The sequence below is a fragment of the Ailuropoda melanoleuca genome, chromosome 2, assembly GCF_002007445.2.
Source record: "Ailuropoda melanoleuca isolate Jingjing chromosome 2, ASM200744v2, whole genome shotgun sequence".
In the NCBI taxonomy this organism is placed as follows: domain Eukaryota; kingdom Metazoa; phylum Chordata; class Mammalia; order Carnivora; family Ursidae; genus Ailuropoda; species Ailuropoda melanoleuca.
Genome location: NC_048219.1, coordinates 6,690,564 through 6,707,134, shown reverse-complemented (window position 1 = coordinate 6,707,134; position 16,571 = coordinate 6,690,564). Strand labels below are relative to the sequence as shown.

At 40.4% G+C, this 16,571-nt stretch overlaps 1 protein-coding gene across 5 annotated transcripts in view; it reads right to left on the bottom strand.

The window, feature by feature from the left end:
• WDTC1 (WD and tetratricopeptide repeats 1) overlaps positions 1-16,571 on the bottom strand; it is a 68,088-nt gene that overhangs the window by 47,164 nt on the left and 4,353 nt on the right. For 4 of the 5 annotated variants that reach the window (XM_019803032.2, XM_011228951.3, XM_011228948.3 and 1 more), the window contains exon 2: positions 1,299-1,446. The exons of the other annotated variant lie outside the window; for it this stretch is intronic. In XM_019803032.2, the coding sequence (XP_019658591.1) occupies positions 1,299-1,346 (48 nt within the window). In that variant the 5' untranslated portion in view covers positions 1,347-1,446. The remainder of the gene's footprint in view (positions 1-1,298; positions 1,447-16,571) is intronic. 5 annotated transcript variants of the gene reach the window in all.

Here is a 16,571-nt window from a genome sequence, read left to right as displayed (position 1 = left end):
CATTATACTTGGGCAAGGATTAGAGAATAATAAAAGAGTATAAAATTAAGCACAAAGTTGTGCTTGTTGGGTTACAAAAAAAAAAAAAGAAAAGAAGAAGAAGAAGAAGAAAGAAAAGAAAAAATGAAAAAATTGGAAACAACAAATAGGGAGTTTCCATCGTTAGGTTGCAAAGGGTGAGCATCATCTTTAGGACACATACTGTGGGGGACAGTCATAGGAAAAAAAATAATTTGCATGGTCCCTCCAACTCTGATTCTGTGCCTCTAGGAAATGGTCCTTGCCCTTGAGGGCCATCCAGTCTAATGAAATTACAAAAAACCCCACAAATGGACAAAGCCCTAAAAGGATTCAGGGATGCAGGGAAAAATATATGAAACACAGACTGATGTGCACCAAGTACACGGCTCATGTAGAAGCACACACTCAACCCTTTCTGATGATGATCACAGTTTATGCTGCATGCCACTTAATTTTTAAAAGATTTTTAATTTAAAAAAATTTTAACACTTAATCTTCTCAAAGAACTTCCTCGTGTTCTTTCAGATTTCATTCTCTATGATCAGCCTAAAGGCAGACATTATCATCATTTAACAAAGGAAACACAGGGAAGTAAAATGACTCAAGTCTTACAGGTAATTAGGGCAGTGGTTGAGATTATGCTCCTGACCCCAGCTTGGGGTTCTTACTACAGAAACACATTATGTCTTGATGGAAACTCTTCCATTAAATCCCTTTACTGCAGGTTTCCCTGACAAAGCCTGGGATACCTTGATAGATGAACCTGACTGCCTAGTCATTCATTCATCTTACAGAATGTACAAACTACAGAGGTCAGGTGCAGGAGACCCTTACTTAAAGAAAAGAAGAAAGAGTCTAAGCTGAACTGGGACTAAGACTCTTCCAGGTTCGGTTACATGCACAACTGAGCAGCTGGAGCAACACGAAGATTCCGTATTTTCTCCTGTTGCAGCACCCCCCCCATACACCTACATATGTAAAGACAGTGGTGTGTGCGCAAGCACAACACACCGATGGCTCCCTTCCCTCACCAGCTTTCATTAATCTCAGCAGTCCAGGTACAAAGCACTGGGACAGAGGAGTCTCCATGAATTCCATGTTCCTGGGCAAAAAAAGATGGGAGTCAAGAGACCTTGATTCTAGTCCTGGGTCTGCCATTAAGTAGCTGTGTGACTTCAGGCAAGTCGCCGACTTCAGACCTCAGTTTCTTCAGCTGTAAAATGAATCTTGAGGAAGAAAGGACCTCATGCTCTTGTTCAAAGGTCTAAGGTGCTTACCTTGATCTGCCTACGGATGAGGTCTCTAGTTATGTTGACTTTTGCCATCTTCTCTTAATGGATTCAACAGCAGAAAGCTATAGAAGGATCTTCAGGACCCTTGAACATTCCAGCCAAGCCCAGGTCCACAAGACACACATTTAATTACCTGGGGGGGAAAAAACCATCAAACCTTGAGGGATGGAATAAGGTGGCTTCAGAGCCCTGGTTCTACCCCTAAAACAGTCCACCAGCCTTCCTAGCGAACTGGCTATTGCCTGTGATTTACGACACAGTGGGCTGGCTGCATAGTGTTGAAGAACGTTTGGAAGGTGAAAGGGTGGGAGGGGGGAGACAATGACCCAGAGCCACAGGAAGTATTGGAACAAACAATGAAGGATTTATGTATGCTTCACCAGAAAATGGAGGGGTGGACAGGAGTATGAAGGAAGATGGGAGCATATCCTGAAAATAAGAACAAGGAATGTAGCAAGAAAGATGTCAGGTTTCACTTGCTTAGTATGCATCTGTAGCAACCAGTCTTTTAATTATACTTTTAATCCCTGACCCTCATCTTGGCTCTCCCCAAAACCAAATCGGTATCACAGATAGCACTCAACCCTCTAATAGATTCACAGAATCAAAGAGTGGACAGGAAATGTAAAGGTGATCATGTTTAAGATCCAAACTGATAAAGAATTCCCTCTTCAATATCCTGGTAGGTAGGCTTTCAGTCTCACCTCTTTAAGCAACTTATTCCTTTGTTATAAACTCTGATGGTTAGAAAAACCTACTAATTTCATTTATGATAACTTACCATAAGAAAATGCAAACTACAAGAAACACAAGAGTTCTATATCCAAGCATATTCATCACAGACTCTGTTTTTATTTTAAGTAGGTTCCACACCCAATGTGGGGCTCAAACTCAGGACCCTGAGATCAAGAGTCGCATGTTCTACCAACCAGGTACCTCCATCACAGATTTTGTAAAAAACAAAAAAAAATTAAAAGTACCAAAATTTCCAATGATAGAGAAATGGCCAAACAATGTATAGCCAAATGATATTAAGCAGCATTAGAAATACTACTTATGAGGGAAAAATGCTTACATCACACCAAATGTTTATATGATAACATGATGCTTTTTCAATAAATAACTGTTATCAAAGCTATGTTTAAAAAAGGAAATATAAACAGGGCACCTGGGTGGCTCAGTTGGTTAAGCGTCTGTCTTTGGCTCAGGTCATGATCCCAGGGTCCTGGGATGGAGCCTCGCATCAGGGTCCTGGGATGGAGCCTCGCATCAGGCTCCCTGCTCAGCGGGGAGCCTGCTTCTTCCTCTCCACCACTTGTGTTCTCTTGCATTCTCTTTCTCACAAATAATAAATAAAAATAAAATCTTTAAAAAAATAAATAAAAAAGGAAATATAATGATAGCCATCTTTGAATAGCAGTGTGATTTTTTTCCTTCTGCTCTGTGGTATTTTCAATTTTTTTCTGCAAAAGCACATTAATACTGCGATCAGAAAAAAAAAAGAATGCTAGAGGAAAAAAACCCACTAGGCTTTGAAAGAAAGGCCTGCCCCCTGTTATTTCCAACTTTTGGTCCTGGTTGCACCACTGAAGCCACACGGGAAGTTTAGTCTTCCGTCCCCATTATGGCCCTTTGTGCTGTGATGATGGCTTTCAGGGCCCACCAAGCCTCTCTGCTAACCCTCCGAAGCCAGCAGGATTCCCAAGACACTTCTGGATCTCCTGGCCATGGTTTTCCATCAGCTGCCCTCCTACAGATTCCTACCATACCCTCCTGAAATCATACTCTCTCCACCTGATCTGTAAGCAGACTCTTTCTTTTCCTCTGACATTTTATCACGAAAGAAACTCTATATAAACACTATGTTATTGTAAATCTTTTCTTTAGCATTAGGCACACAGTAGGACAATAAAAATCTTGCCACCTGATTAGATGTTCCCATTCAGCCCGACTTCTTTGGGGCTTATGCCTTCATGATCTATTTTGGGATCTTAGGCTCTTAAAAGGGCAAGAGCCTTCCCCACAATGTGGAAGCCATCCAGCATTGCATCTTAGTAAGCATTACCAGGGACATATGGCAGTCACTGGCACTGTTTAGGATCACAAAACCCGTGAACATGAAGAACACCTAGGGATGCCAACTGGGAACAGCTATGGTTTCATGGTAACTTTCCCAGGGGTCTCAGGCCACCAAATTAAAAATGTGAATTTGGACAAATTGGCATAAACTAACACTGGCCTACAATTATGTTTATGGCCCTGGTTTGCGATATAATGGTCAACCCCCTCCACAAAAAAACCAAAAATCAACAGTAATTCCCCTTACAATCACCAAGAATAATAGGTGAGATTTATCATAACAGAAAGAACACCAAAGTCAGTGAGTGTATCTGGTAATAAGTAAGCTACGTGGCCTTGGTTAAGTCTCAATCTCTCCACATAGGCTCTCATTCCTGTGTTTCATAGGCACAGGAAGAACCAGAACAAAAACTGAAGGGGCCACATATGCCTCACCAGAAAAAGGCCCATATGCTTCACCCCCAACACCCTTTTTCTTAGAAGACTACTAAAAGGGTCAAATGAAATAATATAGGTACAAGGTTTTTTTCTTTAATTTTATTTTTATTTTTTATTTTTTTAAAGATTTTATTTATTTATTTGACAGAGATAGAGACAGCCAGCGAGAGAGGGAACACAAGCAGGGGGAGTGGGAGAGGAAGAAGCAGGCTCATAGCAGAGGAGCCTGATGTGGGGCTCGATCCCATGACGCCAGGATCACGCCCTGAGCCGAAGGCAGACGCCCAACCGCTGTGCCACCCAGGCGCCCCTAATTTTATTTTTAAAAGAATGTAAATACTATGGTCAACTAATCTTCAACAAAGCAGGAAAGAATGGCCAATGGAAAAAAGACAATCTCTTCAACAAACGGTGTTGGGAAAAATTGGACAGCCACATTCAGAAGAATGAGACCGGACCATTTCCTTACACCATGCACAAAAATAAACTCAAAATGGATGAAAGACCTAAATGTGAGACAGGAATCCATCAAAATCCTAGAGGAGAACACAAGCAGCAACATCTGTGATCTTGGCCACAGCAACTGCTTGCTGGACACGTCTCCAAAGGCAAGGCAAACAAAGGCAAAAATGAACTACTGGGACTTCATCAAGATAAAAAGCTTTTGCACAGCAAAGGAAACAGTCAACAAAACCAAAAGACAACCGACAGAATGGGAGAAGTATTTGCAAATGACATATCAGAGAAAGGGCTAGTATCCAAAATCTATAAAAAGCTTACCAAACCCAAAGAACAAATAATCCAATCAAGAAATGGACAGAACATGACAGACACTTCTCCAAAGACATCCAAATGGCCAACAGACACGTGAAGAAGTGCCCAACATCACTCAGCATCAGGGAAATACAAATCAAAACCACAATGAGATACCACCTCACACCAGTAAGAATGGCTACAATTAAGTCAGGAAACGACGGATGTTGGTTAGGATGCAGAGAAAGGGGAACCCTCCTGCACTGCTGGTGGGAAGGCAAGCTGGTGTAGCCACTCTGGAAAACGATATGGAGATTCCTGAAAAAGTTGAAAACAGAGCTACCCTATGACCCAGGAATTGCACTCCTGGGTATTTACCCCAAAGATATAAATGTAGTGATGCGAAGGGGCGCCTGCACCCCAATGTTTATAGCAGCAATGTCCATGACAGCCAATCTATGGAAAGAGCCCAGATGTCCATTGACAGATGAATGGATCAAGAAGATGTGGTATATAGATAATGGAATATTATGCAGCCATCAAAAAATCTTGCCATTTGCAATGACGTGGATGGAACTAGAGTGTATTATGCTAAGTGAAATAAGTCAATCAGAGAAAGACAATTATCATATGACCTCACTGATGAGTGGAATTTAAGAAACAACGCAGAAGATCATAGGAGAAGAGAGGAAAAAATGAAACAAGACGAAACCAGAGAGGGAGACAAACCATAAGAGACTCTTAATCATAGGAAACAANCAGCTGCTGGAGGTGAGGGGGTAGAGGGGTGGAGTAACTGGGTGATGGACAATGGGGAGGGTATACGTATTAACGAGCACTGGATGTTATATAAGACTGATGAATCACAGACCTGTACCCCTGAAACAAATAATACATTATATGTTAATTGAATTTAAATTTAAAAAAATATAAATAATTTTACCTGCTAAGAAATAGTAAGTTGACAAATACACACTTACTATGTACCAGGAATTGTGCTAAGGGCTCTATATATTTATTCATACCAATAAATGAGCACAAGAAGCTTCTCCTATATGCCAAGTAGTATTCCAGGCCCACGGGATACAGCAGTGCACAAAACAGGCAAGCTCCTTACTCTCATGGTACTAATATTCCAGCAGGAGGGGATAAATAATAAACAATAGTACAAATAAAGTAAGAATATATCCAGTAGTGAAATGTGATGTGATGAAAATAAAACAAGTTGATATTAAAGTGACTGATGGGTTACTTTTAGATGTGAGGTCGAAGAAGATAAAGTACACATCTGTGGAGTTTTCTAGCTGCTCAGCATTTGAACCCCTTCCTGTATTTTGAGAATCCCTCATCTAACAGTCTGGCAGAAGACAGACGCCTGCTACTATGAGGTGGGAATGGTGGAGATTAAGATTTTCTCTGAGGTCCCTTACAGCTAGGGTGCGTGCACATGGCCCAGGCTATTCCAACCAGACACATCAGCCCCAGACCTTCACTGGGATCTGGTATCAAAGAATTAGAGGACCACAGAGGGTCCATGCTGGCAGCAAGGTGTGGCTACCGTGGCCAGTAAAGCCCAGTCAGCTGGTGGTAGTGGTGTAAGCTATATAAGCTGCAGCAGTGACCTCATGGTTTGGTTCTGTGAATGATTTTGGCCGAGAGTCCTGGCTGCTACCCAACTTCCCTTGTTCTAGCCCATTCTTCAAGCCTGACTTTGTGGCCTTCCCTGGTATTTTGCGAGTTTCCCTAATAACCTTTCAAAAATCAGCCAGAGTTGGTTTCTGTTGCTTATAGCTACAAATCCTGCCTGATACAGAGGAACCCTCTCAGATGGCACTCAAGCTGAAACACAAATGATAAGAAGTCACAAAGAGCTTGGGGAGGGCGCTTCTGAGGAAAGAGAACAACCACTGTTAAGGGTGCAGGGGAAGACTGGTTCAAAGGCTTGTATGGTGGGGCGTCTGGGTGGCACAGCGGTTAAGCGTCTGCCTTCGGCTCAGGGCGTGATTCCGGCGTTGTGGGATCGAGCCCCACATCAGGCTCCTCCGCTATGAGCCTGCTTCTTCCTCTCCCACTCCCCCTGCTTGTGTTCCCTCTCTCGCTGGCTGTCTCTATCTCTGTCGAATAAATAAATAAAATCTTAAAAAAAAAAAAAAAGCTTGTATGGTGGATGTTATTACTATCATCATCTTATAGAAGAGGAAACAGAGTCATGGACATGAACCAATGAAGCTGGGGCAAGGACTCAAACCCAAAGCTGTACGTCACTCTTAACCACTTTGTATGTGTGAATGAATTACTAGGGTGTGTAATTTCCTAGAGTAATGATCACTATGACAATCCACCATAAGAGTCAATTAAATTGTTACTATTCATTCATTAATTTTCTTAAAACATTAACTGGGTTTGTACTAAGTACCAGGCACTGTGCTAGACATGGGGGAAACACTGACCGGGATGAGAGACATAGCACCTAAGAAAGCAGAGAATCAAAAGCAAGGGACTTTAGCTAAGATAGGTGTATACTTAGAAAAACTAAAAGAACAAAAGAGAGGGAAAAGCAGAGAAAGTAGACCAAAAACAACAACAACAACAACAAAACAACCCTCACTATAAGCCAGGTAAATGGTAAAATGGAAAGTGGGATTTAAAACAATATCAGACTGGTAGGCAGAGGTTTAAAAATCAAAATGTCAAATTTAATACAACTACTGCTCAGTTAGTATTTTGGTGAACACTTCTGTTCCCATCCTGAGAAGAAATGGTAGCACACCAGCAGATAGCTCATTCTAGAGCACAGCCCACCTTCACCCCCTTTCAGGCAACTGGATTCAGTGCCTTCCACAAACTTTTTTAGGCAGGCAAGCATAACTGGAAACCCTTTTTTTTTTTTTTTTAAGATTTTATTTATTTATTCGACAGAGATAGAGACAGCCAGCGAGAGAGGGAGCACAAGCAGGGGGAGTGGGAGAGGAAGAAGCAGGCTCCTAGTGGAGGAGCCTGATGTGGGGCTCGATCCCTGAACGCCGGGATCACGCCCTGAGCCGAAGGCAGACGCCTAACCGCTGTGCCACCCAGGCGCCCCTGGAAACCCTTTTAAGTAGAGATTATTTAAAAGGTTCACATTAGGAGGGAAATACCCCCCCCAAAGATATAAGGGGCATAATTAGTTTCATACTTCGATTTAGAAGTCTCTCAAACACAAATAATCAAATCAATAAAGGAACAGTTATTTGAATACAAGGAGATTTAATCACAGTCATATTTTAAAAGCATTATTTTAAGGAGTGTTCTGGAATAGTCAATTCTATAGAACAAAGAGAACCCACAGATACAGAATGACATGATGGAGACATTTGGAATGGAAGAAAGGAAGTTATATATTTATGATTAAACACCAGAAAAGACTCCATCAAGGGGATTTCTATCTCTGGTGGAGTATGCAAATTATATGTTCAGTTCTAGCGAGATGCGAAAGACTGAAATAAGTGACTTCAAGAATCCATAAGATAACATTTTCAATGCCTATTATGCCAGCACCACACTAGACTTTGAAAATACAGCAAAGAACAAGCCAAACACAGACCCTTCTCTTCAAGTGCACACAATATAGTTGTCATGAATTGAATATCAATGGCATCAAGGCTACTGTGACCATAACACCATAGACGGACTGAAAAAAGGCTAATTTGAATGACCAAAATGAACAGCTAGGACAGTAAATTCAGAAGGAACAACAAGAATAATAAATTAAATCTTATACTCATTTATTCATACATCTTAGAAGAAAGCACAAAAATGACAGTGGGGGAAACAAACTAAACATATGGCAGGAGAGCAAGAAAGGAGACATGGAAATCACTAGCAAAAAACTAGGACTGTAACAGACCACAAGCAACTTTTAATGTGTATTCTTCATTCTAAGGATAGCACAGTGAACTGAGTACACCCTTATGTTCTCACTTTAAGGTCTAATGACATTGAGGGCTAATTTGCAGAACATGAAAGCTCAATAAAAAAATCTCTCTAGCTAAAAGTACAAAGGTTTAGGAATGGCATCTGCTGTCATTGAGGATAATGCAGGCCCACTGTACTTGACACTCAACAAAAGGAGGAAGAAGGAAGCCAGTTTCTGGGACTTGGGAATATGAAAAATATAAAAATGCCTAAGGCACAGAGGAAAACATATGACATAATGTCATAAAGAAAATACGAGGGCACCTGGGTGGCTCAGTCATTAAGCATCTGCCTTCAGCTCAGGTCATGATCCCAGCATTCGGATCAAGCCCCCACATCGGGCTCCCTGCTCAGTGGGAAGCCTGCTTCTCCCTCTCCCACTCCCCTGCTTGTGTTCCCTCTCTCGCTGCCTCTCTATTGAATAAAAAAAAAAAAATCTTAAAAAAAAAAGAAAGAAAATATGAGCTGCCATGCATAGGATACTCCTCCCAAAAGGTATTCTACTCCTAGAGCCTAAAATGCCTAGCATGTCGTCACTTAACCCTATCCCTTCCACAAACTTTTAACCCAGGCTATTGGGAAACTTTCTTCCATAGGCAGATCTCTGTCTTACAAAAGAAGCTAATAAGAAAATTCAATTAACAGCTCAATTTGGAGGAATTAATCTACTTCATAATGCAAAGGGTACCAGTCATATAACAGCCTGAGGTTAACAAGCCTTAGAACAAAGTACACCTGGCAAAGATTACTCACCTGGAACCAAGGATTGAATGGTAATATCTAAATAAACATGAGGAACCACCCATTTCAGGTGTGTCATAGTCCTTGTTTGGGCTCTGGTTAATGTGGCAGAAAGGCAAGGAGACTTAAAATAGGCACTTGGGCCTGAAGTCCAGCCCCCTCGTTGTACCAATTAGTACCTACTTAGGCAAGTTACTCGACCTTTCTGAGTTTCAATTTCCTCATGTGTAATATGCTCATCTACTTCAACTGGTTGTTGTGAGGAGTAAATGATAAAATATATATGAAGGTACAAAATAGTACCTGGATTACAGTAGGTGCTCAAACAGATGTTATTAGCCAAATCTGAACTCTAGTAAGACTTGAAAGCTCCTGATCTATGCTCAGTGGCATGGTTACAACATTTCTCCCTTACTTCCTTCCCTACCAGAGCAACAAAGCTGACATTGGTGATTCCATTGTAGGATGGTGGGGCACAGAGAGTGGGATGATTTTCTCACTTCTGCTGGCTTAGAATTGCAAGATTGGGAGGAAAAAGGTGACTTTGTTAAAAACAAAGTAACTCCCTAAGATGGTGTATACAAGAAGGGTTACACAGGATTATTCGTAATAGCTAAAAGGCAGAAACCCAAAGGCCCATCAACTGATGAATGGACTAACAAAATGTGATATATCTACACAATGAAATGTTATCTGGCCATAAGAAGCAGTGAATTGCTGATCCGTGTTACAATATGAACCTTGAAGAACATTATGCTAAGTAAAAGATGGCCACATGTCGTATACAGGTTTCTCCTGCTATCCAAAAGTAAAGCATTCCTATGAAACCTATCCTACGCTGTAATGACGTAAAGTGAAGAAGCAATTACCATTAGTTTATACGGAAATTTTTTTGAGCTTTCCCAGACCCAAAAAATAACCTCTCTTAGGCTTTTCTGATACCATCTTGCTAACGGATGAACAAAATAAACTGAGATAAAACAGAGGCTCGCAGACACAGTTCAAAGCTATAGTGGCTTGACGCTGAGTGTAGTTCCCAGGGGAGAAGCTGGGAGGTGCCATCCTCACTGCTCAGGGTGTGCACTGCTTCTATAATGGGCTCACTGCAAAACAAATGCTGAACACTATTTCTGATTTTCATGCTTTTCATAAAAGCAAAAATCCTCTTCAGATATCCTTTGGTTAGTGAAAACAGGTACTAATGTAGGTCTTTCGTAAAAGTGAAGTATGCGCATAATGTGAACTCTCAAGAATGGAGGGATGCCTATAATTCCATTTACATGCAATGCCCAGAACAGGCAAATCTACAGAAATAGATTTGTAGTTCCTTGGGGCTGGCTGGAGGGATGGGCTATAGACTAGTGACAGCTAAAGGATATGTGTTTGCTTTTTTAAAAAAAAATTGAAGTGAAACTTACATAAAATTAACCATTTTAAAGTGTACAATTCAGTGGTATTTAGTATACTCACAATGTTATGCAACCATCACCTTTAGGTAGTCCCAAAACACTTCCATTGCACCAAAAGAAAATCTCATTAAGTAGTCAGTCCCTCTTCCTTCCTCCCCCCAGCATCTGGCAACCACCAATTAACTTTCTGTATCTATGAATTTACCTATTCTAGATTTTTCATATAAATAAAATCCTATAACATTTGGCCTTTTGTGACTAGCTTCTTTCACTTAGCACAATATTTTGAGGTCCATCCATGTAGCATGAATTAGTGCTTGGTTCCTTTCTATAGCCGAATACTACTCCATTGCACTGCTGTATCACACAGTGTTTATTCATTCATCTGTTGGCTGTTGTGAATAGTACTGCTATGAACATTTACATACAAGTATCTGTTTCACTACCTGTTTTCAATTCTTTTGTGTATATACCTTGGAGTGGAATTGCTGAGTCATATGGTAATTCTATGTTTAACTTTTCGAGGTATCACCAAACTGTTTGTAGTAAACCAGCAATGTATAAGATAATTTCTCCACATCCTTACCAATACTTCCTTTTTTAAAAAAAATTATTTATAGCTATCCTAGTGGGTATGAAGTGATATTTCACTGTGGTTTGATATTTCTTTTTGAGGTGATGAGGATGTCCGAAAATTGGTGATTGTTGCACGTATCTCTGAGAGTATTAAAAACCACTGAATTTGTATACTTTAAATGGGTGAATTGCACAGTATGTGAATAATATCCCAATGGAGTTATTGCATTTTTAAAAAGGAACTACTGATACAGGTAACAATATGGATAAATCTCACAGATTCTGAGCAAAAGAAGCCAAACATAAAAAAAAATACATACTGGGGGCACCTGGGTGGCTCAGTTGGTTAAGTGTCTGACTCTTTCTTGATTTTGGCTCAGGTTGTGATCTCAGGGTTATGAGACTGAGCCCCATGTCGGGCTCTGTGCTCAGTGTGGAGTCTGCTTGTTCCTCTACCTCTGCTCCTCCCCCAGCTCATGCTCTTTCTCTAATAAATAAATAATCTTTTAAAAAAAAGTACATACTGTATGATTCCATTTACAGTTGACTCTTGAACAACACAAGTTTGAACTATGGGGGTCCACTTATACATGGATTCTTTTCAGTAAATACAGTATAGTACTGTAAATGTATTTTATCTTCCTTATGATTTTCTTAATAAAATTTTCTTTTCTCTAGCTTACTTTAAGAATACAGTTTATAATACTTAAAATATGTGTCAATTGTTATCAGTAAGGCTTCTGGTCAACAGTAGGCTATTAGTAGCTAAGCTTTTGGGGAGTCAAAAGTTATATGTGAATTTCTGACTGGGTTGTTGCCCCTAACCCCCACATTGTTCAATTGTCAACTCTATACAAAGTTCTAGAATAGGCAAAAATAACTTGAAAAAAAGTGTGGCCTGGGTGCATGGAGATTGACAAGGAAAAGACACCGGAGAACTTTCTAGAGTGACAGAAAGGTTCTATATAGTGATGGGATTATGGTCACATGGGTATTGAGGGTATGGGTTACATGAGTATATCCATTTGTCAAAACCGCATAATCAGGATTAGTGAATTTTAAGGTTTATAAATTTTACTTAAAAAATAGAATGGAGGTGGAAAGCAGGGGAGGTATAGATAAAATAAGAATAGCAGAATGCTGCTGAGTTATTGAAATATGATGACAGATATATGGGGGTTCAATATTCTGTTTACTTTGCATATTATTTGGAATTCTAATAAAGTCCTTTTTAAAAAAAAAAAAGATTTATTTTAGAGAGAGAGTACATGAGCAGGAAGGGCAGAGGAAGAGAGACTCTCAAGCAGACTCCTCACTGAGCATGGAGCCTGATGTGGGACTTGATCTCATGACCCTGAGTCATGACTTGAGCCAAAACCAAGACTCAGATGCTTAACCAACCGTACCACTTAGGTGCCCCCTAATAAAGTCCACTTAAAAATCTTTCTTTCCGGGATGCTTCAGTGGCTCAGTTGGTTAAGCACCTGCTCAGGTCATGATCCCAGGGTCCTGGGCTCAGTGGGGAACCTCTGCCTGCCACTCCCCCTGCTTGTGCTTGCTCTCTCTCTCTCTCTCTGGCAAATAAATAAAATCTTTAAAAATAAAAATCTTTTTTTCCTATTACAAAGTCATTCAAAACATGGAAGAGTGATTAATGAAATAGAAAACCATTTATCATATATAGTTAAAAAAGTCAAGTTTAAGATATATCTATGGCCATCTTAGCCTTGGAGGAAAAAAAAAGAAGACAAACCGAAAAGTGTACATATGTACAATGTTATAACAAGAAGGATATGCATCGGGGGATGCCTGGGTGGCTCAGTTGGTTAAGCAGCTGCCTTTAGCTCAGGTCATGATTCCAGTGTCCTGGGATCAAGTCCTGTGTCTGGCTCCCTGCTCACTGGGGAGTCTGCTTCTCCCTCTCCCTCGGCCCCTCACCCTGCTTGTACTCTCTCTCAAATAAATAAAATTAAAAAAAAAAGGATATGCATCAAAAATGTGTCAGTGGTCTTCTCTCTGGTAAGACAACAGGTGATACATACATTTTTTTTCTGTTCCTCTGTACTTTCCAAGTATTCTATTGTCAACATTTATTGTTTGTACAATAATACAGAAATAGCCATTAGGAACCTGCTTTGAACTGAAAGAAACCTGAGTCTGAATCTGGTTCTACTATACACTAGGTTGTGTGATCTTGGGTAGAATTATTTACCTTTAAGTTCCTGGGTTTTGTTCTTTTTGTTGTTCTTTTTGTTTTTTTGTTTGTTTGTTTGTTTGTTTTTTTACCTGCCATGTAGGTATAAGTAATAATTTCTACCTCATAGGGTTATTGGGAACATTAATGAGATACTGCATTATAAAACACTTTAGCACAATACCTGGCATGTGGTAAGTGCTCAAGAAATACTGGCTATTTTTCATCTGTTACATGGAGATAATAATAGCACCTACCTCAGAGTTGTTGTGAGAATTACATGGGATAACTGGCACACTGTAAATTCTTATTAAGCATGAGTGACAATATTATTTGCAGTAAGAAAAAAACTGTTTAAGAAAAGCCTCCTTTCGGGCAGCCTGGGTAACTCGGTCAGTTAAGTGTCTGACTCTTGATTTCAGCTCAGGTCATGATCTCGGGGTCGTGAAATCAAGCCCCATGTTGGGTTCCACACTGAGCATGGAGCCTGCTTAAGATTCTCTCTCTTCTTCTGTCCCTCCCCGCCCCTCTCTCCCCTTCTTAAGGAAGGAAGGAAGAAGGAAGGAAGGAAGGGTCTCCTCTCAAAAAGTTAAACACAGAGTTACCATATGACCCAGAAATTCCACTCCTAGGTATAACCCAAGAAAAATGAAAACATAAGTCTACACAAAAACTCATAAATGAATGTTCATAGCCCCAAAGTAGAAACAACCCAAATATCCACCAATGGATAAATGTCCATAAATGGGTAAGTAAAATGTGATATATCCATATAATGGAACATTAATCAGCTATAAAAAGGAATGAAACACTGATTCATGCTACAACAGGGATGAAACTTGAAAATATTGTTATTTGAAAGAAGTCAGTCACAAAAAAGGCCACAGATTACATGAATCCATTTATATGAAACGTCAAGAATAGCAAAAGCTACAGAAACAGGAAGTAGATGAATGGTTGCTTGCAACTGAGGAAGAAGATGGGAGTGATTAGGGTGGTGGTGATAGCTAAAGGGTATGGGTTTCTTTGGGGCATGATGAAAATATTCTGGAATTAGTGGTGATGGCTGCACAACTTTGTGGATATATTAAAAAGGGCAGAATTGTATACATTAAAAGGGTAAACCTTATGGCATATGAATTATATCCAATTTTAAAGAAGAAAAGTCCTCAAACCCTTTTCTTCCTTTCTCTGCCTCAAAATCAGAACTTATGAAAATTTAGTTCTCACCCTTTCCTTTGCCTGTCTCCTGCCTTGAACTAGAATTATTTTTGTGGCTTCTCTTCTTTAAAAGACGAAAAGCATCCTGAGGGCCAGCTCTTCATCTGATTCATCTACTGATCCTCTTAGGTCTCCAAGGAGTGATGTGGGCTTAGCAGGTGCCAAGAAGTACTTGCTGAACGAATGACAGCATGACTATCTTGCGTATATACAGTGCTTTACACCTATCAGAGTGCTTTCATTCATGCTTTTACCTTGAACTTCACAACAATCCCATGAGGAAGCTAGAAAGCTATCATCACCCCTTTTAACAAGGGAGAACTGAAGCACCGTACTAGGTGGTACTGAGAAATAAGGACTGGACCAGGATCAAGGGTCTTGTATTCCAGACGAGGTTCTGCCTCTAACTGGCTGAAAGACCTTGTGTGAGGCATTTCACTCTCTCGGACTATTTCCCCAGATGTAAAATGAGAGGTAGACTTTGAGACAAGCTACAAAACCTCTTCCAATGCTGCTATCCCATGATTCTCAGGACACACTGCTAGGAGAAGCAGAGTGGAGGTGGAACCCCAGTCATCTGTATTCTTTTTCCTCTGAACATGCTGCTTCTCACTGCAGAGAGATGCCCCCAGCTCGAGTGACCACTGGCCCTCTTTCAACATTCTGAATTATGCAAAAGATGTATGCAAGTTTCCTTTCACTCTCTTTGCAGTGGTTTGCCTACTGAAGCAATCCTATAGAAGAGAAAAAAATGTACTTTCGAAGCATAAAGGTCACTGGGAGTAGCATAATAAAGAGCTGGGCGCTGGAGTCTGACAGACCTAAGGTTCAAACCCCAGTTCTGCCACCTATTTCTGTGTGACTGCATTTCTAAACCTCAGCTTCCTTATCTGCAAAACAAGGACAATAATGCCTACTTTCACAAAGTGAAGAGCCACACATGTAAAATGCCTGATACCAAGCCTGGTAAAAAAAATATGCAGCGAACATTCAAAGCATTTCGTAAGTGTTATCTGGCAGATTCCTCATAAACCTATGAGGCAGGTACTATTATTATCCTCACTCTACAGATGAAGGATCTGAGGTACAGAGAATTTAATTTGCTTAAAGTTGCAGTTATTAAATGGAGAGTCAAACTAGTTTATTTCTAAGACCCAGGTCACTGGCCACTAAAAAATAGTTACTATCTTTAATCAGATCATGTGCAAGCAGTCTTACCTAACAGAAGCTCTTAGCATTCCTCAGGGTTAAGCTAAGGAATCAAAATCACCTTGACTCTGCCAGTCTCAAACATAAAATTGCCCAAGTGTATTTCAGGGTCATGGACTAAGCTGGCACAAGGACAGCATCTGGGAAAGGTTTGGCTGGTAGGATAGGCCCATCAACAATGCATCTTTGGAAAAGTTCTTTGCCATCTTTGAGGCTCCTGGCTCAAATGATTCCATATGGCATTGACTAAAGTTTTCTCTGTGGAAGTCTATCCTAAGAAATGCACTTTGTGGGAAACTCCAGATGAAAACTCACTTGATGGCTTCTCTACATGAATGGGTTCTGTATTGACATTCGTGCTTTGTGAAAAATTTTTCTTGCAGTACACTGCTTTTCAGTGATTACAGCTAATTTATCTGCTTTCTCCTAGGGCCACAATTACCTTAAGGTAGTGAAAGGGAACAGTAAGAGGAAAGGGAGTGTACTTTGATAATGCTGTCCTCTCCCACTGTATTTATGAGGATCTGCAGTCTTGGATTTTGCCTTTATCTTGCATCTTTCCAAATTCTGCCACAATTCAAAGTACCTCACAGGGAAGCCTTTGAAGTTTCACCCTCTACTTTCCTCCTAGCAGAGAGGTTAAGGAAAACTAAGCCAATCAGCGTGGAAATGCTTCCTTTCCAA